This window comes from Colletotrichum gloeosporioides, assembly GCF_011800055.1.
Source record: "Colletotrichum gloeosporioides strain Lc1 chromosome Unknown consensus_40, whole genome shotgun sequence".
Classification (NCBI taxonomy): Eukaryota; Fungi; Ascomycota; class Sordariomycetes; order Glomerellales; family Glomerellaceae; genus Colletotrichum; species Colletotrichum gloeosporioides.
The window spans coordinates 57,388-79,005 of NW_025544685.1; the positions used below are offsets into that span (position 1 = coordinate 57,388).

The window sequence follows — 21,618 nt, forward strand, 5'->3', positions numbered from 1 at the left end:
CGCTGGTCAATGAAACCGTAGAAAGATATCCAGGGTCAAATGATACTTCTGGACAACATTAACAATATCTCAGACGCCATCATGGCCATGGAAAGATTAAGACCTTATATACTTGTAGACAGCAGAGGTTGATCAGGCAAGCTCCTATGGGCATTGAGCTCGCGAAGCTATGTCATTTCTTGATTACGTAGCTAACGAAGCTCTCCAAATGGCGTTCAGGGCTTGACTGCTAGCTACACATGGCTAAATAGCTGTAAGCATGCAGCGGAAAATTGAGTTTCTGGTTTCCGTGAATCAATGGTCGAGGATGAGCATGCAAGTCCCTTGGCAAGTGCTTGGCGCTGTCGCCCAAGGCCCAGCCCAAGCTGTTCGCCGAGTACACAACTTGCACATCTATCCCGACAGAGCGGTTCGACCCCAGTTTTGCACTTCATCGGCCGCGTTTAAAAAGATGAGAGAGGTGGAAATTTCCCCGGATGGCGAGATCTTGGCTAGAGTGATGCCAAGGATTGTAGGATGGGGTTGGACGAATGAAGTACTGTTGCCTATGGTGTCCTGCTTGAGTTGTTCCGCCTGAATCGATTGTGGCACTCAGAAATAGATAACGCGTGCGGGGGAGAGAGGAAGCAGGCAACAAATACTGGGGATAGGAGCAGTTCACGTCGTTCTGCTTTCCCTTTCATATTCTTTCGCTTTTACGTTCCTCACGCCATATCATCTATAGGAATTGAAGCTCACATTGAGGATTGCAACACACTATCTGTAGTGTCTTAATACAAGAAAGGAACGTAAAAGTAATGATGCCCTTCATCAAAAAGGCGACCAAATAACACTGCCGCTAGGATCTGTACTTAGGAGGATAGTATAGCCCTACCCGTGGAATTTGATCCCAGGTGAGATGGTGTTCATCGATATCGTAGCGACCGTCGACTAGCTCCTCCATTCTAGCCATCCTACTCTTTGTAGCTCTTTTACCGCCAAGAGTAACGCGATCCAGCCCTTGATTTAACCACTCCGCGACGTCCGCATAGCCAGAAATAGTAGCCTCATCAGCGGCCGTGTGCCCAACAGCGTTCTTCCTGGCCAGAAGAACAGTAGCTACAATGTAGTCGGGTACCCACAGAAGGTCGACATCGGTTTCGAACTCGGGAGCCGGGCTTGTCAGGGTCTTTATCCCAGCCTATTACCTGCCAGAAGTGATGCCAGGCCGCATTGATGACGTCCAGACGGCCGGTGCGGGCTGCGACATGGAAGATGGTATCTCCGGCCTTGTTTCGAAGGAAGAAGACGGCTCTGAAACAGGTCTTAAACCAGCTGTTGCGATCCCATTCCCTCCCAAAGCTCTGTGCAGTGGCATCGAAGGCTTTCATATTTCCAACAGCGGCCGCGACGTGCATGGCGGTATCACCTGTGTCAGGATCGGTGACCCAGCGCATCAGGTTCTGGAATTCGATATCGTGGGAAAGGTTATCAATGTAATAGGACGCGAGGGGAATATCTCGCCCATTCCACGTACGGAAAAGGTCGAGGAACTCACGCGAAGCGTCGGGATCAATACCCTCTGCGGGAGGAGAAGTGATGTATACCACGTCGTCGTCTGGACCGTCCTGGATCGATTCGGCCATGGTTCTGGTCACTTTGGTTACTGCCCAGGTGGAGAAAAGTAACTAGAGAATAACACGTCGTTAAAATGGCAGGACGATGTTGCAATATGGCAGGACAGGAATCCGTTTGATTTTCACGTCGTTACTCGAGAAGCCCAGGCGATCATCTGACTGCGCTGCGGCGCAGTAAGTAGGCAACAGCGAGGAGTCATTGACTGAAGGATATGCGGGGCTTGATAAATAGATCGAGGTATGTCAATTCTAAATGTCGTCCGCGAATTGCATATTATTTCTTTCCTGTCACCCGTGGGAATCATAGGCAATGCACTTCATTCTAAAGCACTTCGAACTCAACGGGCTATGATTCTTTCTCATTGTAAATTGAGCGAAAAGCAAGCTATACCTAAATCTTCAAACGAGATCTCCCGTCCATCGCAAGGCTATTCTAGCGATTCAATGACCGGTCCTCCCCTTAACACTCCTCCACTCAATGCCCAACGAAGGCACAATAGCAAAGCAGGCTACCGCAAGGCCAACGTAGAAGTAGTTTCTGAGGGCTGCATTATATTCGGCGAGGACAGCTTCCAGAATGTCCGTGGGGATGCTATCACGCAAATGGGTAACCCCCTGGCCAGCAAGTCTGGAAACATCCAAGTCAGGAAACTGGCTGAGTCGAGATGTTAATGACTCATTGAAGACAGCCTGACCAACGCACACCAGTACCGAGCCACCTAGTGACTGAGCAAAGAACATCAGCGACACACCTGTGGGCACGTCCTTCTGCTCCAGTGAGACTTGCGCCCCAAGACTTGCGAGTTGCATACCCTGGCCAACACCGAGGCCAAGAATGATCTGGTATCCAATCCAGGTGTGCGTTGGTGTGTGAACACCAAATGTTGAGATTAGTCCTCCGCCTACAGACATGAAGATGACCGAGGAGAAGAACACGGGGTTGAACCATCCAATTCCGTTGATCATCGCACCGGATACCATTGCCCCGAAGACAAGAGCAAGAACGAGAGGAAGGGTGTCGATGCCAGAGGTGACGGCGTCGGTGCCCCTGATGCCCTGGAACCAGATCGGCAAAGCGACCAAGAAAACAATGAGGACAGCTCCGAGGCAAAATGAGAAGACTGCTCCGAGCCAGATGTTGCGGACCGTAAATAGACGAGGCGGCACTGTGGCATTCTCCCGCTGCCAGATCTGAATACTGACAAATATGACAAGGAGAACACCAGCAAGAACCAAGAGAGCGATGATGCGTCCGCTATTCCAGGGGTACTTCTCTCCGCCCCATTGTAGTGCGAGAATCAAACAAATGACGCCAGGCAGGAAAACAAGATTTCCAAGAGGATCCAGTTGTCTAATTTGTTGCTTGAGCGGAGTTGACTCTTTCGGAGAAAGTTTCGGGAAGAGAACAATAAGGGCAGCAACTGCGACGCCTCCAACAGGGAGACTGTAATGGAACTGTTAGCGGATTGACTTGATGTCATAGAGACGGGTTACCATACTTGATAAGAAAGCACCATTTCCAAGTTACACGATCAGTGAAGGCACCTCCAATGAGAGGTGCGATGACTGACGCGATGCCGAAAACACCACCCATCATACCAACATACCCAGCTCGCTTGTGCAAAGGAGTGACACTCGTAATGAGAATAGTGCTGCCGGAGTAGATGCCCGCCGAGCCCGCACCAGCGATGGCACGGCCGATGATGAAGGTGACTGAGTTGGGGGCGACACCGCAGAGGAGCGAGCCCAGTTCGAAAAGAAAGATTGCGATGAGATAAACTGCTTTCGTGGAGTAGAAGGTGAAAATACGGCCCCAAAGGAGCTGCGTAGCGCAGCTAGTAATCAGATACGCGCTTGCATACCAGCTGACATCGTTCAGTGAATGAAAATCGTCCGTAATGCGAGGAATAGCCGTGGTGATGATGGTTCGGTCCAAGGCAACAAGGAACATGGCGATCATGTTGGAGAGGATGATGACGGCTAGTTTAAGCCCTTGAGGGTATTGAGACTCGTCTTCCCCTTCCCCGTTCGCTTCAGATGGAGGTTCTGTAGTAGCCTTTTCGCCTGGGAAACTGGATACTTCCTGGTCATGGATGTCCGACATGATGCGAGATATCGAGCAGGGCTGTTGAGTACTGAGACAGCAGAAGATATAGTATATTATTCCGTTTGTGCGTTGGCGCGTTGAAATGCTTGATGGATTCAATATTTCGAAAAAGGCACTTCTCGTGATTTTGAAGCATATTTATTGAAAGTCGTCCTACTCAACATGATTGAAATTTTCGCAAAACGGAGCCGATGAAGACTTGACCGTCATCGCGGAACGGGACTCGGCGCCGGGCACGCAAGATTTCAGATGTGGGGCCGATAGAGCGGTCCCGCGCTGAAGGGACCGACACGGTCTTGCGTCGATAAATTCTGGCTCGGAGGATGAAAACAATAAGCCACCGAGGGGCGTAGCACACGTGCGCAATCTCCGCATGGGCTAGGACCGTCGCCACGCTAACCCTAGTTCAGAATGCCTTGGGCACCTGGGCTGCCATCCCGAGAAGGAAACATACGCGGCCGCGGACTTTGTGTGTTAGCTCGGGTACTAGTTCGGGACCGAAGCTCCTCTGCCGCCTCGATCACGCCTGCGTGCGGTCCCGCAAAGCACACCAACGGCACCACGCGGCATGCACTAATCGTTCGATCGACACACCGTCCGCACTCCAACACTGATAAAATGTCTCGCTTGATCTTCGTACGCAATTCTGTGGCGCAGACGCAAAAGCCAACGGAAAGACCTTGGACGGGGATCCATATTTTACATCGACTTCTCGGCAAGCAAACGTATCCGGCGTAAAGAGGAGATTTGGCGGGCAGCTGGATTCCTTGAAAAGCATCCCTCGTTCATGTTCTCTGGGGCCGTCCTATTTACGCCGCCTCCGCATCATACGAGCTTTCCACGAACCTTTCCCACCACGAAGCGGGCCGTCCTTCAAACCTCCGATATGGCCGAATTGAAGATCACCAGGGGGCACTCATGCGTCCCATGCCAGAACCGCAAGATTAGATGCAACGGGCATATTCCATGCACATATTGTATTAAAACAGGCAAAGAATGCGTCAAATCTGCCCGCGGAAGCCAGAGCCGACCGAGGCCAACATCTGGTGGTCCGTCCGGCAGTACCGGGGAAGTCGTTGCAAACGGAGACGAGCGACGCTATGTTGAGGAGTGAGTTGACCGCAAAAATCACTTGTAGTGTATTGCCTAATGATTTTGTTCTAAAGCAACAAGCTGTGGACGAGCCTCGGCGGTGAGGTAAGGGAGATTGAGTCCCCTTGGCGATGGTAGTCGTTGCCCGACTAACGATACATCTTAGCTGGGGCCCAGAAGCCCGAGCTCAGAGGACGAGAAATATTCAGCAAGACACTCGTCTCCACCCCAAATCAGTCTCATTTTCGGCCACCAACAGATGCAGTCCCCAGAGCTACTACACCCATCGCCTATCCAATCATTCAAGTTATGGCAGGTCTTCCTGAGTAACGTCCATCCTCTGACGAAGATCATCCATGGTCCGTCTATGCAGGAGGAGGTTCTGAGAATGCTCTCAAATCCAACAGCAACCGATCGCTCAACGGAAGCTCTCATATTCTCCATTTATCTTATCGCAGTTGTCTCCTTGACAGACGAAGAGTGTCGAAACCTTCTCGACGAGCCGAGAGACAAGCACCTTGCGAGGTACCGGTATGCTACCGAGGTGGCATTGAGTAGAGTCGACTTCCTCAGGTCTACGAATCTCAGAGTGCTTCAAGCATTCACAATTTACTTGGTAGGTCTGCGTTGATTTGCTTTTTCGATCTCTACACATGACTGACCGGCTTGGTGAAGCTCGCTCTTCGGTATCTCTGCGACAACGATATACTCTGGCTCATGACTGGCCTAGCCACCCGGATGGGCCAGAGAATGGGCTTACACCGCGAAACGTCCCTAAAGGGTCTCTCTCCTTTCGAAGCGGAGATGCGACGACGGGTTTGGTGGCAGATTATTATCCTGGATGGCCGAGCCGCTCAGGTGACTGGGGCTTCCATGAACCCGTCAGCCTACCTCCTTGGTGACACCAACAAGCCTGTGAACGTTAATGATGGAGATCTCGTACCGTCTATGGGACTGCCGCCCCCTCCATCCCCAATTACCACGGAGATGGCTTTCTGCTCCGTCCGAATCGAGATTGGGGCGTGGATGATACACCAAAAGACACTCCCTGGTTTCGGAACATCAAGTGACGGGAGAGCCAAGTTCCTGAAAGCTGTTGACGACCTTGAAAACACGATTGAGCACAGGTATCTGAGAAACATCGACAAAGGCATTCCCCTAAACCAACTAGCGCTCAGCATGGCTCGATCCGCTATTTGCCAACTCAGGATATCGACTTGCCATCCCATGCGGCGCCAGGACAAAGACACGGAATTGAGCCCAGACCAAATAGAGATGCTCCTGGAGAATAGCATGGAGGTCATCCAATACGATATCGTGGCGCACACAACATCCTCTCTTCAACACTTTCTCTGGCACGTTTCCAACTTCTTTCCCTTCGAAACGTTTGTCTTACTTGTCGGAACCCTTCCCAGCTGCCCAAAGAGTCAGCTCGCAGAGCGAGCATGGGATGTGATCAACCAAGTCTACGAGCACCATCCGTCATTCATTTCGAATCGAAATGAGCCTTTGTATCGAGCTCTTGGAAATCTCACATGCAGGTCTTGGAAAACGGCACAAGCCAATGGACAGCAACGCGGCTTCCCACCGCTAGCAGAACCGCCCTTCATGTCGAGGCTCCGGAGGGAAACGAATCCGGGATTTCAAGAAGAGAATTCCACATGCAATTCCACGACGATTTCAGGCGACGGTGGCCCCCACACTCCGTACAGCTTTCCGCCCAACGCTAGCGTTGACGGCGACAACAACGCTGTGATGACCGACTGGCAGCAGCTACCACAAGATATCAATGATGGCTCATTTGCAATGGGACGTGAGGGTATGGATATGGATTGGGAGTTTTGGCAATATTTGCTAGTCGACAAAGTCCCAGGTGGGCAAGAACCATCGAAGGCAAATCCATTATCGTTTATGGCCTATGATAATTGATAACCTCGGCACTACCATTGGTAGATGTTGATTGAGGCGAAAATCTATATCCAAGAATCGGAAATGTGACGGCACTGGGCTTAGCATGTGCCTTTAAAGAACATTCAAACGATGACGCTTGTTATGATGTTGTCTACCTGCGACCCCTGTATGCAGTGGTCGAAATGGAGAGGTCCGAATAGACTGACATGATATGTCCTAAGAGTTTATTACCGAGCGTTAGCTGGGCTGTAATGAGACCTTCGAACATGTGCAGATGAGGCTTACTTGATTGAGATCCCTAACATAGCCATGGTGATCATAGTCTAAGGGGGGGTTGGCCGGATTTTATTTCTGGAGACGTACTTGGCGGTCTGTCTTCAAGTTCTCCTAGGCTCTTAATGAAACCGAGTTCATCATGCCACGGTCGACGGAGTTGACGGCGGAGGTTGTGGGGACAACACGTATCAATTGATTGGATCATTCCGTCTTCTTAGTACTCAGGGGAGTAGTAGGATAAGTCGTCAAGGAATGTATCCAATCGGCTTCTCGTACCATAATATGGCGGCGGGGCGTATGATGGATATGAAGGCGGGGAGTATGGCGGCGGGGGATCAATGGTATTGACGTCCGGGTTGACTTGATAGTCAACCCCAGTCCGGCCGCGCTCGACACAACAGCAGGGTTTCGGTAGAGGCCTGCGGTGTCGTCGTGGGATTTTGCAGTTGAACAGGATGAAGGCGGCCGTTTCTACATCGCTCTTGATACCTTCAATGACATTGCAGAGTACCGTTCGAAAGCCCATGTTGATAGAATAGGGTGTGGGGTATTTGTGATGGAGACTGTGAGAGGTGACAATGGCATGCAACAGAAGATTGTATGGGATAAATCCTCGCAAGAAAGAAAAGTGCATTTGCTGTTGAAGAGAAATGAAATATATACCTAAGTCCCAATTAACAGTATCCTTTTCCCTTAAGCACAAGGTAGACAAGCTCTAGACGACCCTTCGTAGCCGCCTCCCATTTCTGCTAACCGAATATCTACAAGGTAGTACCGTGATGGCCATTCACCATACCATCGGAGAATTCTTCGTCTGACTACTGTCAACATTTCCTAAGAAAAGCTTTCCGCATGGGCCTCAGAGCTTCGCAGAAGTCTCGCGCTTGACCAAAGCCCTCAAGTCCTTTCGCAGAATCTTTCCAGAAGGGCTTTTGGGGATGGCGTCTATGAAAATGACGCCGCCCCGCAGCTTCTTGTAGCTGGCAACCTGTCCCTCGACCCATTTGGCAATCTCTTCTGCCGAGATTTGTTTCTTATCCGCCACCACATATGCCCTGCGGAAGCTGTCAGTAAGGTTCTCTATCAAGTAAAAGTTCGACCGCTACCAACCTTGGAAGCTCCGTCCCTTCTCCGTCCACGCCAATGACTGCTGCGTCCTGAATCTTTGGGTGCGTCACCAACAAGGCCTCTAGCTCCGCCGGAGCGACTTGGAATCCTTTGTACTTGATGAGTTCCTAAATTTCACGTTAGTCAATATTCGATGGTTGTGAGAGTTCTGGTATGCTGTATGAAAACGTACCTTCTTGCGATCGACAAAATAAAATTTGCCATCCTTGAAAGAGAGTCTATCGCCGGTGCAGAACCAGCCGTCGACGAACGCCTCCTTGTTCGCCTGCTCGTTCTTGTAATAGCCCTTCGTCACGATGGGTCCACGGCACCACATCTCGCCAGGCTCTCCAACCTCGACGTCTTTGCCTTCCTCATCCACCAGCCGAGCCTCGCAGTTCGCGACAATCATGGAAACGCTGCCGGTATCGTCGGTCATATGTCGAGGAAGAATTGTAAAGCCGCCTGTTGTTTCGCTCAGGCCCCAAGTTTGACCGAGGATTCCCTTTCCCTTTCCAATCTTTTTCTGCGCTTCTATTTGCGTTTCCCTTCCAAGCGCCGCTGCCCCAGTGAGCGCAAATTCAACAGAGTCAAATTGGTCTGTGACGAGAGGAGACTTGGCGATCATGAGGTAGATTGGGGGTACGCTGAAGAATGTTGTGACCTTGTACTTCTTCATGTGACCGAGAAACTCTGGGAAGTTGAACTTTTTCATCCAGTAGACGACGCCTCCCATGAATGTCTGGTTCACGATATATGCCTGCAGTCCTGAGATATGGGCTGCCGGAAGATGAGCCAGAGTGATGTACTTCATTCCGGGACCGGGACGTTTCTTGTAGTACTCAATCGTGGGCGTGGAGATGAACATTGTTTGGGCGATCATATTCGAGTGCGAGATTTTGACGGCTTTTGGGACGCCAGTGGTACCACTACTGTAGATGTAGCAACCGACAGTGTTCTCCAAAGTCGTCTGGTCCGTGACGCGTTCCCAGTCCAGCTGTTCCTTTGATAACGGTACTTCCTTGTCTGTTTTAGCTTCAAAGAGCTTGAACTCGTGTGTGTCGCCAATGTAGAGAATGCGGTCTGCAGGCAGGCCAGCCGCCGTTCCTCCAGCGGCGGCTAGGGCCTTCAGATCAGGACTGCAGATGACCATCTTGCTCTCAGTGAGATTGATCTGGCGAGCGACTTCAGGCGGCGACGAAGATGGAGTTGACGCTGCCACGGACCCGCCGGCGGCCATGATACCGTAGAAGACGGTCGGGGCCATGTAGTGGCCAGTGAAGATGACTTGTACGACATCTCCTTTTTGAATGCCATATTTATGGCGCAGGGTATGAGCAAGTTGTTTCAGGGTGGTCACCAAACGCCCCTTAGTGATGGACTTGCTCGGGTCTGCGGCCTCCGCGTGGAGGATGGTGTCGTCGTTGAGTCTCTCATTGGGATAATCTGAGACCGCGTTCAGTATCAAAGGCTGAGATGTCTACAGTAAGGCACGTGGAGGTTGTGGATGGTCACACATACCAAACAAAAACGTTAGCAAATCGACTTTTGGGAGGTCAATTGTATCGGGAGATCGATAGATGGTCTGGCCACCCCGCTTCTCAACAATTGTTGCCATTTTGAATATGCTGTGGGTTTGTTTTCGTTTCTTATTATCGTGGTCTCCACTATGAGCAAAGCTGTATCATGTAAGCTGCGTTCCTTTCATGAACGAGGACTTGATGAGGAATCGTGGGGGGTGATGTTTTGACGAGGCCCAATCCGGCAGAATGGGAACAGTGGAAAGACAAAATAAAGTGAAGGCCCGCGCGGAACTGGCAATTGGCGGCGTTCAGAGAGGGGCCAGTGCGCGCGGAATGAAGAGAGCTTGGGGATGTGAAGTGAAGTAAGTTAAGTTGAAGGGGGTCTGACCGAGAAATGAGAGTGTTGGTGAATCGCAGCCTCCGACTCGCTTCCCCGCATTATTCTTATCAAGATTGGGGGCTGGCTGCGTTATGGGTCTCTTCACCCGCGAAGGCCGTGACAAGCCGGCGCCCTGCGCTCCCTTGCGTCGACTCAGATCGTTTCTGCCGAGGTCATGGAGACGTGTCAGTGGTTACTTGTTGGGGTAACCCCTTCATTAGCGCGTTACTATTTTGTGTTCCTTGGCTGCGGGGGAACTCCAACATGTTGAGGGCCCGAGAACCCGAGCCAGCATTTTCGGCGGTGACTGATGTACTGGTGTCCGGGGTGGATGTGCGGGGAAATTCCGTGGAGATGAGCTATGATCCATGCATGGGCGACAGACTTATGGTTGATCTTCTGCTTATTGACGTTAGGAAGGCAATGATCAACTTTCGAAGTTGCTATGGCCATAACTTCGCAATTGTGTAGAGGGGTTTTGCTCGGGGCGACTAATGAGCCCAGGCTCGGTCTGCTACAGCTCAGTGAAGAGCACACACTTCCATTGTCACGATTGACATACGCCGTTCTTTTTCTGTGTTTAGGGCCCATTCGTGGATCCCGGATATTTTCACAAATGAGAAAGTCAATGGTTCGGGGACGTTCGGTGACAGAAGTCCCAATGGCCTCGCTGCGCCGCTTCCCAATTCGTCACGCTGGCTGCCGGCTTTGTGGTCGGGTTTAATAAAATTAAACCCGGCTTGTTGAGGTCTTCAACCCATTCACACGTCAGCGTCCAGGCTTCTTTTCTGACTGCCGGTCATCTTCAGTCCCTCTCATTTCTGCCCATCTGCCACCAAAGCCCTTCAGATTCGCACCAATAACGACAGAACCGACGATTGAGGGTGTTAACCGATTGATGCAGAGATGAAATTCCATTTCGTCGAAGATGGAAATGATACCCGTAGCAACCGGAAAGCTGCCAGAAGTCATGTCATGAAGGGGAAGAATGCCGGGAAAATATTATCAACACGCGTTCGAAAGACCATCCGCAACGCTAAGCAGCCACAGAGGTCGAGCATCGAGCCTACAGGAGTAGTAGGATCATTGCGGCGCATGGTTGGAAACGACATCTCAAACTTCTCGCCAGGGACAGAATTACTACCACATACACGACTATTGCTTCATCAGTGTACGTATGGGTCGCGCTAAGACACGAATCTTGGCTCATGATATTATCACAGTCTTCAGTGTCGTCGGCGATGCTATCTATCCTCCAGAGATTTGTTACCCGCCTGACCCCCTCAAGTCTGCATGGCTCCAATACATAATCGACGATAAAGCCTGTTCGTGCAATGAATTGGGTTGCGAGACAGGTTTTCTAACCTTCAACAGTTTTCCATGTATCCCTTGCTACAGTTGCGACCTGCCTCGACTTTTTTCAACGGTCAGAGAAGGACTCAGAGCAAGCCATACTGCATACAAACCAAGCTTTCAGCATGATCAATGAGAGGTTGTCTGGGACTGAGGCTTTGTCGGACACAACCATAGGCCTTGCATGCATGTTCAGTGTCCAGGAATCTGTTCGAGGTGACCTTGAAAAGTACAACGTGCACTTGAGAGGGCTTTATCAGATGATTGAACTTCGTGGGGGTATCCACGTCTTCGAGGACAATTTGGAAGTGCTGCAGAAGATATGCCGGTGAGCTGCCAAGGACTTGGGAACTGTGGAAAAGACTAAATTTGGTATTAGAACTGATGTACAATATGCTCTGCACACGAACTCCTGGCCGAGGTATCCTAACATTGAGATACCGAAATACGTGATGGAAGAATTGGCAATCACACACGGGCTTGTGCCTGGAACTCTATCTGACATCTTTCGAGGTACATCAACTGTGGTCTGTCAACTTGTAAGTGACATCGAAAGGTCCTGTTTCATATTCAACGAGATCTGCGAGAAACGGAGACCGACACTTGCCGCCCCCGACTTTCAGGGGACGCTAGTATCTCTCTGCCATCGAGTGGTTCGAATACGGCTGGCAGATATTACTACATTCAGCACGTTGCAGAGAGCATGTCTCTCAGGTATGGCGTGCTACATCAGCAGCCTGATGCTCCAGTTCGGCCGTCAACGTCACTTGCGCTGCGATCTACTTCGGCACGAACTCAACGGCGTCATAAAAGAGGTATTAGGCGATGTCTCATGCTCTGCTAAAGTCAGGCTTTGGCTTCTACTGCTCGGAAGCATATCTGTATTTGAACTGGAGGATGATTCATGGCTTCTCCCTCTTTTGGATTTGGAAACCAAAACTATGGGACTGCAGGAATGGATGCAGGTAGAAGTACAGATGCGAAAGTTTCCTTGGATAGGTTCGTTGCATTGCCCTGAAGGCAAAGCAATCTGGAGGAAGGTTCAGAATCTTTCAATTACAGGTTAATGGGAATATTGAGAAGAGAGACTCTTCTATCGAGCTTCAACGGCTAAGTATGAGAATTTCAACAAGATGTCAAGCAACCAGCTTTTCCACGCATCTCGGCTCAATCTGTTCTAGTCGTGCTGCCAACTGAGTCCATACCATGTTCTGAAACTTTCGTCCGTCCTCATTCTTTACCCACTCGGGTACCCAGTGACTATGTATCAATTAGCATACATGCCAATCGGTGCTTCGTAGTGAAGACTTACTCCTTGATCTCGCAATCTGAGACATATTGCCCATGGCTTTCTGCACCACCAAACATGCTGTGCAAGATCGTGCGGCTCCCCATCTCCGGAGTTCTTCCAATCAGGGCGTTGAACATCCGAATCTGAAGCCGTAGGGTCATTCTGCCATATTTTGCTAGGCCGGTGTTGCAAAGCCCGGGGTTGAGTAGGTTCAAGACGACGCCGGTGCGTGACGCTGGTAGCATGGTTGCGAGTTGTCGGATGGCAAGTATCTGAACCAGCTTAGTAACTGAGTATCTGCATTTGTTCAGTCAGTAAGCCGTCCATGTGATATTTTGTCTCTCATTTTCTTGGAGACAGGAAACGAAAGGATTTGTTCCATACCTTTTCTCAATGGGAGATTCCCCTTGAGTATTCAAGACATCAAAGATGTCCTTGTCTGCGTACTTCAGAAAGTCCGGCTGCGTGAAACCAAGTCCAGAGGTAACAATCACGATATGGGGTTGCGAGCCTGAAGTCTTCGTCGTCTCCATCAATTTTGGATGAAGAAGCAGTGTTAGCATCACTGTGCCGATGACGTTGACAGTGACGCTTGTCTCCATGCCTTCAGCTATGGTCCACCTATCCAGGGCTGCAGTGGCATTCTCAACTAATCCGTCAAGACGACTAAGCTCCGAAGATGCTCTCTTGGCAAAGGCTCGGATAGATTCATAGGATGACATGTCGAGCTGCCAAACCTCGGTGACCTCCGGTCTGCCGGTGGAGGCATCGACGCGAGCTTTTGCATCTTGACCTTTCTCGATGGATCTGACAGCGATAATGACACGAGACGACCCAAGGTTGACAAGGTGCTTGACAGCCTCAAAGCCAATGCCAGAGTTCGACCCTGTAATGATGAAGGTTTTGCCGGCACAGGTCTCCTTTGTTGGAACGATGGGAAGATTTTGCCGCTGTGCGCGAATGAAGCCCATGGTATCCATTGTGGCTCTGGGAAGAGTTCAGAACGATATCTTGGGAAGGAATAGTTGATGGGTTTGCTATGTCTGCCGCTTTTACATGTCCAGTATTTCGATCGACTCTCACCCTTTTATGTCTTTTGCTGGACTCTGGTAACACTCCTCCGTCTCGGGGATACCATCATCTTCCTGTTTTTCGGACTCCGTATAGCATAATCTCCGGTGTCTGCCTTGAATCTCCAGCTCCATACGCACTCAGGTCTTTCACTTGTGGTACCCAAACGACGCATCTGACATGAGGCTCCCGACACAATTCCCACCTCGACCAATCAGAGATTTGCTGCCTGATTGGGTATAGTGGCTGCGGAAGTCATCCCACCAGATGATCCACTGACGGCGATGAGCCGGCCGAGTTCGCGCCGTGTCTCCGCTGTTTCTCGGTGCGTGGCTGCGATCCTTTTCATAGCTTGTCCTTATCTCACTTCCGGGCTCGGTCTCAAATGCTCTGTCCTCCCTTCACTATCGCCATGGCACAGAAACCGCATGCCTGTAGATCTAAGTCGATCGATGGTCCGGCTAAGTTGAGCGGCGCGCATTCGTTGACAGCGTAATCAACATGTGTTACCTTCCGAATGGCCAGATCAAACGAGTTCGTGCACGGCACATTCATCCTGTCATGTCAATCACAAACGTGAACCTTTCAGTTTTGGACGCAGCAATTGTCGGCGAAAAGCCCGCAGGGTTGAATAACACGATAGCGTAAACTACACAGAACAGGGAACAAAATAAAAAAGCCCGCAGGCGGGCTCAAAATGCATCCGGCCGCGTGCCAGCTGCGGCCGGGTGGCTCTACTTAGCCACGAATGTCTAAAACATGTGGGCGGCATCTCAAAATACGTTCTACCAAGATCGCAACTCTAATTTGAGCCGTATTCCTGTTTTAAAACACAGAAAACACGTTGTCTATGGATAATTAAAGAGCAGTATGAGGCCACGCTCGAAGGGTGTGCATCGCGAAGGCCTCGGATGTTTGGGGCTTCAAGGGCTCAATCATGGATGCAATTGTCAATGGACCTGGCGCAAGCTTATTCACCGCGAACATTGAGAGCTATCGGGGACTAATTGACCCCCAAAAGATGGGTGCAAACTCCGGAAGGATTTTGGTTTGGCCTGAACAGGCTAATTTACCTCCGGCTCGGACTGCCATCGTACCCGAAAGGGCCGCATCCCGGGCAACAATGCCAAAATGCCCTGCAATTGGTAGGTCCGAATAGTGGGCTTAGAAATCTTGCATTCCATTAGTCAGTGGACCACCAGTGTCTTTTAGTGAAGTGCAGGGCAGAGCAGGAGGCCGAAACCCCACGACGAAACCGCGCGCGTACTCTTTGTTGGTTTGCTAGACGCCACAGGGTCAAGCCTTAACTGATCTGGATCCGCTGACGCATCTCGGAAGCAAATCCCCTTACTAGCCATGGATTATCGATCTATCGATGTCGACATTGAGATGGGGTTGAACTTGAAAGGCGTGATCGGAATATTAAAGAGACCTCGTTTCTTCCCCCAAAGCCGGTTCAGTCTTCTACATCAGTACTCAACAACATCACTTCTCACATCACAGAGACATCCTCCCTCCCTGAACCGATATACTTCAGCCGCCAAAGCTTAGCATTCCATCACGCCAATCGCCGCAAACGGACTAAGTATTGTACTTAAACCCACCACCACACGAACTTCTTACATCCACTTCAACTATACAAACTTTCAAATCTTTACAAAATGTCTGGACAACAGGGACGCAAGATCGCCATTGTCGGTGCCAGCGGTAACGTTGGTGGCGGCACCCTCAAGGCTCTCCTCGCCAAGGGCATTCACACTATCACCGCGGTCACCCGCACCGAGTCAAGTGCCACGTTCCCCGAGGGTGTGATCGTGAAGAAGGGAAGCTACGAAGACGAATCCTTCCTCGTCTCGGCATTCCAGGGCCAGGATGTTGTCCAGCTCGCCCTCGGCTTTTCCAGCTACGCAACAGGCCAAGAGCCTCTCATTCGCGCCGCCGCTAAGGCCGGTGTGAAGTGGATCCTGCCCACCGAGTACGGCTCCGCCCCGGACCCTTCTAAGCTTCTCGAATCCAGCCCTATTCTCCAGGGCAAGATTCAGATCCGCAAATTGATTGAGGAGCTCGGCTCTAGCTGGATCGCTATTGTCAACAACCCCTGGTACGATTGGTCCATGGGCGCTGGTTTCTGGGGCATCGACATTAAGAACCGCACCGCCAAGCTGTACGATGGTGGAAAGACCAAGTTTATCACTACCAACATTGGCACCACCGGTAAGGGTACCGCTGGTGTTTTGAGCCTGCCCGACGCCGAGCTTGAGAAGTACCGCAACAAGCCTTTCTACCTTAAGTCGTTCTACATCAGCCAGCGTGACATGCTCGACAGCATCCAGCGCGCCACTGGCACCACGGACAAGGACTGGAAGATTGAGGAGCCTGACGCCGCCACTGTTGTTGCCCAGGCTGAGGAGGCTGCGAAGAAGGGCGACCACGTCGCTGGTCTGATCTCCTTCTATGTTAACCATATGAGAGCTGGCTGGGGAGGTGACTACAATGATAAGGTCACTGATCTGACCAAGATTGGTCTTGAAGCGGAGGATCTCGATGAGACCACCAAGAGAGTTGTCAAGGAGGTTGAGGGACAGTAGTTACATGTCAAACAAAAACCTCACGAGATTTAATAAACTTAAATTATTTGATATAACCGTTATTCACATATCGTCTCAGAACTTGAAGCAGACCACAATCCCCATGTGTAAACATGACCACGTAGTAGACGACGCTGTGAGGCTGTATTGGTAATGATGTGCCCGAAGCCAAAATGATGAATACAAAATCTTCCTCTGCCTTTCTAGGACCTTTGGCATTACATCAACCTGCCACCCAGATGCAAATGCTCAAGGAAGCTAAGCTGTAGCGGCCGGCATATGTCTTTCTGCCATGAAGAAACCACTCATGGCAGCAGTGTCATCTGTGTGGCTTCCCTCGGTTCGTCTGAACTCCGCATGTTCTTGCCTAGTCAAACAGCAGCAGAAACAGCGGCTCGTGATTCTCATCATCGAATCCAATATACGTAACAACCTTGCAATGATGTGGGTGCAAGACTTTACCAGAGTCTGGCGCATGGCATTGTGGTCTGCCCGTGTCATTTGTATTGTTTCCGGCTGGACAAGATCCCAGACACCAAATATGTCCGTGTAGGTGTTCCCAGCGGCAGTTCTGTACATGGCTATGATACCGGTGATGGTGCGGGCCAGAAACGTCAATATTCCGTAAGTAGCCCCGACCGAGTATAATAGTTGTTGATTGGCATATCTGACATAAAGCTAACTATTACCTCATAAGTAGATGTGTGATGAGAACCCTAAAGTACCCTCGTTCGCTGCCATTCGCGCGAAGACGTATCCACCAAGTGCGTTGGAGCTAGCGAAGAATACAGACCACATCTACAATAGAGTAAGTTGATGGCCATAGTGTATTCTTTTATAAGTCGTTCCTCAGAGACATTTCTTGTCTTACGGTTGAGTTACCCACCGAAAACAATCCACCTTCCCTTCTTCGTCTAGCTTAGGACGAAGGCCACGGACTGTCTCAAATACGAGTGGAAATGCTGCTACTACAGCAGAAATGACGAGTTCCTTGGATGCTGCTTTATGTGAACTCCTGTAAAGATCAAACGTGGTTTGAACGCACTGACTGTTTCTAAGAGCGATATTTCCAACATTTGTAACTAGCAGGGGGCAAACGTCAAATGTGGACGCAATTAAGAGCAGCAAAACAGTAAAGACAATATTAACATTATAAGTAAGCAAAACCTGCCTGAATTTCGTTATAGCGCTTTTCGTGAGGCCAGCGAGAGCTCCTAGTTGGAGAACCAAGGCTGATGGTGGGATGCCATTGAGGGTGGCACCAACTTAGGCGCCTGCCACACCGCCGGCGGCATTGAGAGCCATATCGATGATGGCTAAAATTCCGTATCCCCAGACTGTAAGAACGTGTGAGTGTAATTACTTTCAGAACATAATAGCACATCCTTACTGGCTCGCCATGGGGCCCGATTGACGATGACTGGCGGAGGCTGATAGTTGACCATACCTCTGATTGCAAAATCAAAAACCGCTAGGTAGGTTTTTCAAGGCCACATGAAAATCATGCGGACTTTGATGAAATTTCATCGTAATCGTTTCGAGTTGGTTCAACCGGGTTCAAACCATCATGGCAGTTCGGAGGATTCCCTACTCGGCACCGGGCCAAGCCCCACTTCCAACCCACGTCTGGTAGGTGTTCTCTTGACGATTCGATTGCGCCATGCTGTTGGATCTCTCGGTGACTTTTAGACGCTGGAGTTAGTAATTTTCTGCCTGTCGCATGGCTCATTTACCCCTGAGTGAATTACATCGTCAAACCACTCATTAGCGGCATCCAAAAGCTGCGTTTCGACTCCATCATGCCACCCGCAACTATGTCGCCCAAGGTGGAGATTATCGTCACCAAGACGGAGCGCGTGTTTCCTCAATCGCCAGCGCAATATGAACAGGCGATCCCCCTGTCGCTGCTGGATGCAACCACCGCCAACTTCGCTCTCACAAACGCCATCTGGCTCTTCGAGCCCCGCAAGGGCAAGGATGTGCCGGACGTCGCAGAGCACCTCCGCCAAACACTCAGCACTGCGCTTAGTTCTTACCCACAGTGGGCTGGCCAGCTAAAATCCATTACAGTCGTCGACGATGCGTCGGTCCCGGCCGAGGCTAAGGGGTTCCCAGCTCACGCCCGTCGCTTCGGCCGCGTGTACACGCACTTTGGGGCCTCCGCAGATGTCGGTGTGGAGTTCATCTCAGCAAGTAGCTCTGTCACTACGGACTCGCTCTACCCAACCGGGCGCGTCGAGACGCAACCGCTTTGGAATCGCAAAGACGATCCTCTCGGTAAATTTGTGCCTCCTACCGACATTGCACAGGCTCTCCAACCCAACGAGCCCATTGCCATGACTGGGTTACGGAAGCCGATTACGGCTGTTCAATGCACTACTTTTTCCGATGATGGCTTTGTCCTCGCTGTCAAGACCGCGCATCCTCTCGCGGACATCGCAGGTCTTATCCGCTTCGTCAAGGACTGGGCGAGTGTGAGCAGGGCCGTAGTCAAAGGCTTGGAAGCTCCAGTCCCGGCCCCCGTATTTGAGCCGGCGCGGTTAGACAATCTTGCCGCGGGGAACATCAATGCCGAAGAGCCGGATCCGGCCATCATCAGACGAACGGAGCGGTTGCCCTTGCACCGGTATGATTGGTGGGCTGCGCCTGGAAAGCCTCCCACACCGTTTCTCGATGCCGCCAGGCCGGTGTCTCCAGCAGGCAAGCCCATGCCATGGGCTGAGTGGGATCTTAAGGCCCCCGTTTCTGACTACACCATTCATCTCAACACCAAACAGGTAGATTTCCTCTGGAAGGAGGCTACGAAGGGCACTGAGGGTGACGGCCCGAGAATCAGCAAGCACGATGCCGTGTTGGCACACGTTTGGTCTTGCATCATTCGTGCACGTCAACTCGGTAAGGATGACGGCCACGTCCATTGTGATCTTGTACTCGGTGTTCGGTCCGCGTTCAAGCTAAGTGCGGACTTTATGGGTTCTCCGATCATCATGATGAATGTTGAGTTGCCCGGCTCCGAGGTCTGCTACCAACAGCCAGGTAACGCCACGGAAGCGATAGGAGCCATCGCTGGAAAAGTTCGAGCTACGATTTCCAAGATCAGTAGCCCGGTAAATCTCGCAGATCATCTTCATAGCGCTACATATGAGAAGTCCCCTCAACGAATATGGCAGGCATTCCTTGGCCGGCGTCATATCCTGGTGACGACTTGGGCGCGCGCTGGCCTCTACGACGTTGGCTTTGGTCTTGGCTCGAGCATAAGATACGCGGACGGCGTCGTGCCGAACCTGGATGGCAACATTCTCATCAAAGAAGCCCCTCCATCTTCCGGCGAATTCCTGTCTGGATCTCGGCCGTCTTGGACTGACAGCGGTGTCGATGTCTCTGTTCACATATGCACTGAGGATATGGATCGCTTGCTGGAGGATTCTTTGTTGCTGCCGCGCGTTGATTAGATATATTTCATTACACATTGAATAAGAAATGAATGGCTCTGCTCCCGTTTGTGGTCTAGATGTCCTCTCGTATGGCGAACCTGGAGACAGCTCGGCAAGTATCCGTATATCGAGCCTTTCTTCCCTGCATGCTTTCCTGTTAAGCTTATCTTCTTTTGAGCTTCGTTCGCCTTGGCATAATACTCTTATTGGCCTATTATACGAGCAGACTGGGGACTGGAAAGTGACGCATGTAGTGTCTAGCCCCGTTGGGAAGGTCGGTGACCCGACCCTGGTTCAGGACAACAGCCTGGCGTGCCACAGACTTTCAGGCGGTTGCGATGTCCGAGTATCAAAATGTGAACGGAAAACAATGGACAGTCTTCGGGACATTTCAGACGATTTAAAGGTTTATTGCTGAGTTGCGATAGGTTTTCATTCGAAGGATAGCTTCGCACTTTCGAAGACTCGTTTACTAATGTTGAAGTCGGATTGAGTGCTAATGAGGAACCAACACGAGGCAGCAGCCCGAACCATGGGGCTGCCATAATCCCGGAACCCAGTCAACTCATTTTGGTAAACCCTGTCGATGGTTCTGCAACGGGCAAATCACATGTACTTGTTGGTTTATCATGTCCCAAGGGTTCTTGGCGCGAGTGAGAAAATTGCTTTAAAATGGTTGTCTGTTCATTTCAATAACGGGATGTCCCCAGTCAAACCGCAAAGTTCCTCTTCTCCGGGTATTCTTGCAGGTATGATCGCTTGGCTGCTAATTGCCGTTCTGGTTCCTGCGTCAGGTGTGTACATATATTCGTTCGATAACTCGACACATGATCCTTGAAACCTCGCTGACAGGCTCCCGGCAGGAGTCCTGGCTCAGGCTTGCAGCAACTTCACCATCGACTCTATCGAAAAGTTGCAAGCGGCGCGGCAATGTCCAGAGATTGATGGCGATGTTGTCGTAGGTCCCTACCTTCGCGAGGTGAACCTCGATGGCATCCAGCGAATCCACGGCAGTCTTGTGACCATGGAAGTCTGTGCATGGGACAGGCCTAAGGGTTGCAAGGACGAATATCCTCTGGAAATAATCAGTTCAAGTACGCTTACTGCCGTCGATGAGATTCAAATAATATGGAACGCAAACCTCAGAAACATCAGTCTTCCAAACCTCAAAGCAGTTGAAACCGACTTCATGATCCACTATCTTGAGAACTTGGAGTATCTCGATATCACTGGCCTCGAAACAGTCGGCGGATTTACTTTGCGGGTTCCAAGCTTGACGACACTGAAACACAATGGGCTTCGAAACATCACAGGCTATGGAAGAAACGCCACAGGCTATGGAAGCTATTCAAATGAAACATCCCTTGTCTTGGCGACTGGACTCGAATCTCTTGACAGCGTCTTTCGCTACCCGCTGAGCGTATTCTGGGTAGCAATCGAGGTCAATTCCAAGAATAAAGAGATTCATTTCGGCTTCGCAAACACAACACTGCTACAATTTGAGGGTCAGCCTTACGGTGAAGATACATATCCCGGTGCCGGTAACGTTACGATCATCTTCGGAGGACACGATGCCGAAAACGTGCACGTAGATTACCTCCGATGCCGAAATGCCACCAATGGATTAAAGCGACAAGAATCTCTCAACCGACTCACAGTAGATGAGATTAACATCTCCGGTAATGATTATCTTGAACATCTGGATTTGCCGTTCGATCAGCTGGGAGAGCTCTATGTCTCGTACGCGCCTAACCTGCGTTGGCTGTCGAACCATCCCCAGGCATCAGAATGGACCGACTTTGCTCTGGATATGGACGCACCGTACTATTACAATATTAGTCGGAGCCCGCTTCTGAACCTTTCATCTGAG

General features: G+C 50.7%; 7 protein-coding genes across 7 annotated transcripts; 3 read left to right on the forward strand and 4 right to left on the reverse strand.

The window, feature by feature from the left end:
- Nucleotides 1-838: 838 nt before the first annotated feature.
- Nucleotides 839-1,625, reverse strand: GCG54_00005050 (uncharacterized protein; the record flags this gene model as incomplete). Its single annotated transcript, XM_045405083.1, has 2 exons — nucleotides 839-1,144; nucleotides 1,188-1,625. 2 exons carry the CDS (start codon nucleotides 1,623-1,625, stop codon nucleotides 839-841), a joined length of 744 nt encoding a protein of 247 aa, XP_045264847.1.
- A 432-nt stretch (nucleotides 1,626-2,057) lies between these two features.
- On the reverse strand, nucleotides 2,058-3,720 carry GCG54_00005051 (Rubrofusarin-specific efflux pump aurT; the record flags this gene model as incomplete). The annotated part of the gene is made up of 2 exons (XM_045405084.1): nucleotides 2,058-3,060; nucleotides 3,116-3,720. The coding sequence occupies 2 exons, from the start codon at nucleotides 3,718-3,720 to the stop codon at nucleotides 2,058-2,060; spliced, it is 1,608 nt and encodes a 535-aa protein (XP_045264848.1).
- Nucleotides 3,721-4,609: 889 nt separating this feature from the next.
- GCG54_00005052 (Aurofusarin cluster transcription factor aurR2) lies at nucleotides 4,610-6,744 on the forward strand (the record flags this gene model as incomplete). The annotated part of the gene is made up of 4 exons (XM_045405085.1): nucleotides 4,610-4,833; nucleotides 4,890-4,920; nucleotides 4,982-5,431; nucleotides 5,491-6,744. 4 exons carry the CDS (start codon nucleotides 4,610-4,612, stop codon nucleotides 6,742-6,744), a joined length of 1,959 nt encoding a protein of 652 aa, XP_045264849.1.
- A 1,117-nt stretch (nucleotides 6,745-7,861) lies between these two features.
- Nucleotides 7,862-9,727, reverse strand: GCG54_00005053 (putative acyl-coenzyme A synthetase; the record flags this gene model as incomplete). Its single annotated transcript, XM_045405086.1, has 4 exons — nucleotides 7,862-8,057; nucleotides 8,113-8,237; nucleotides 8,303-9,555; nucleotides 9,631-9,727. 4 exons carry the CDS (start codon nucleotides 9,725-9,727, stop codon nucleotides 7,862-7,864), a joined length of 1,671 nt encoding a protein of 556 aa, XP_045264850.1.
- Nucleotides 9,728-12,500: 2,773 nt separating this feature from the next.
- GCG54_00005054 (Short-chain dehydrogenase sdnK) lies at nucleotides 12,501-13,635 on the reverse strand (the record flags this gene model as incomplete). Its single annotated transcript, XM_045405087.1, has 3 exons — nucleotides 12,501-12,624; nucleotides 12,677-12,952; nucleotides 13,040-13,635. 3 exons carry the CDS (start codon nucleotides 13,633-13,635, stop codon nucleotides 12,501-12,503), a joined length of 996 nt encoding a protein of 331 aa, XP_045264851.1.
- A 1,752-nt stretch (nucleotides 13,636-15,387) lies between these two features.
- GCG54_00005055 (uncharacterized protein) lies at nucleotides 15,388-16,314 on the forward strand (the record flags this gene model as incomplete). The annotated part of the gene is made up of 1 exon (XM_045405088.1): nucleotides 15,388-16,314. The coding sequence occupies one exon, from the start codon at nucleotides 15,388-15,390 to the stop codon at nucleotides 16,312-16,314; it is 927 nt and encodes a 308-aa protein (XP_045264852.1).
- Nucleotides 16,315-18,113: 1,799 nt separating this feature from the next.
- On the forward strand, nucleotides 18,114-19,766 carry GCG54_00005056 (uncharacterized protein; the record flags this gene model as incomplete). Its single annotated transcript, XM_045405089.1, has 1 exon — nucleotides 18,114-19,766. The coding sequence occupies one exon, from the start codon at nucleotides 18,114-18,116 to the stop codon at nucleotides 19,764-19,766; it is 1,653 nt and encodes a 550-aa protein (XP_045264853.1).
- Between the last annotated feature and the right edge of the window lie 1,852 nt (nucleotides 19,767-21,618).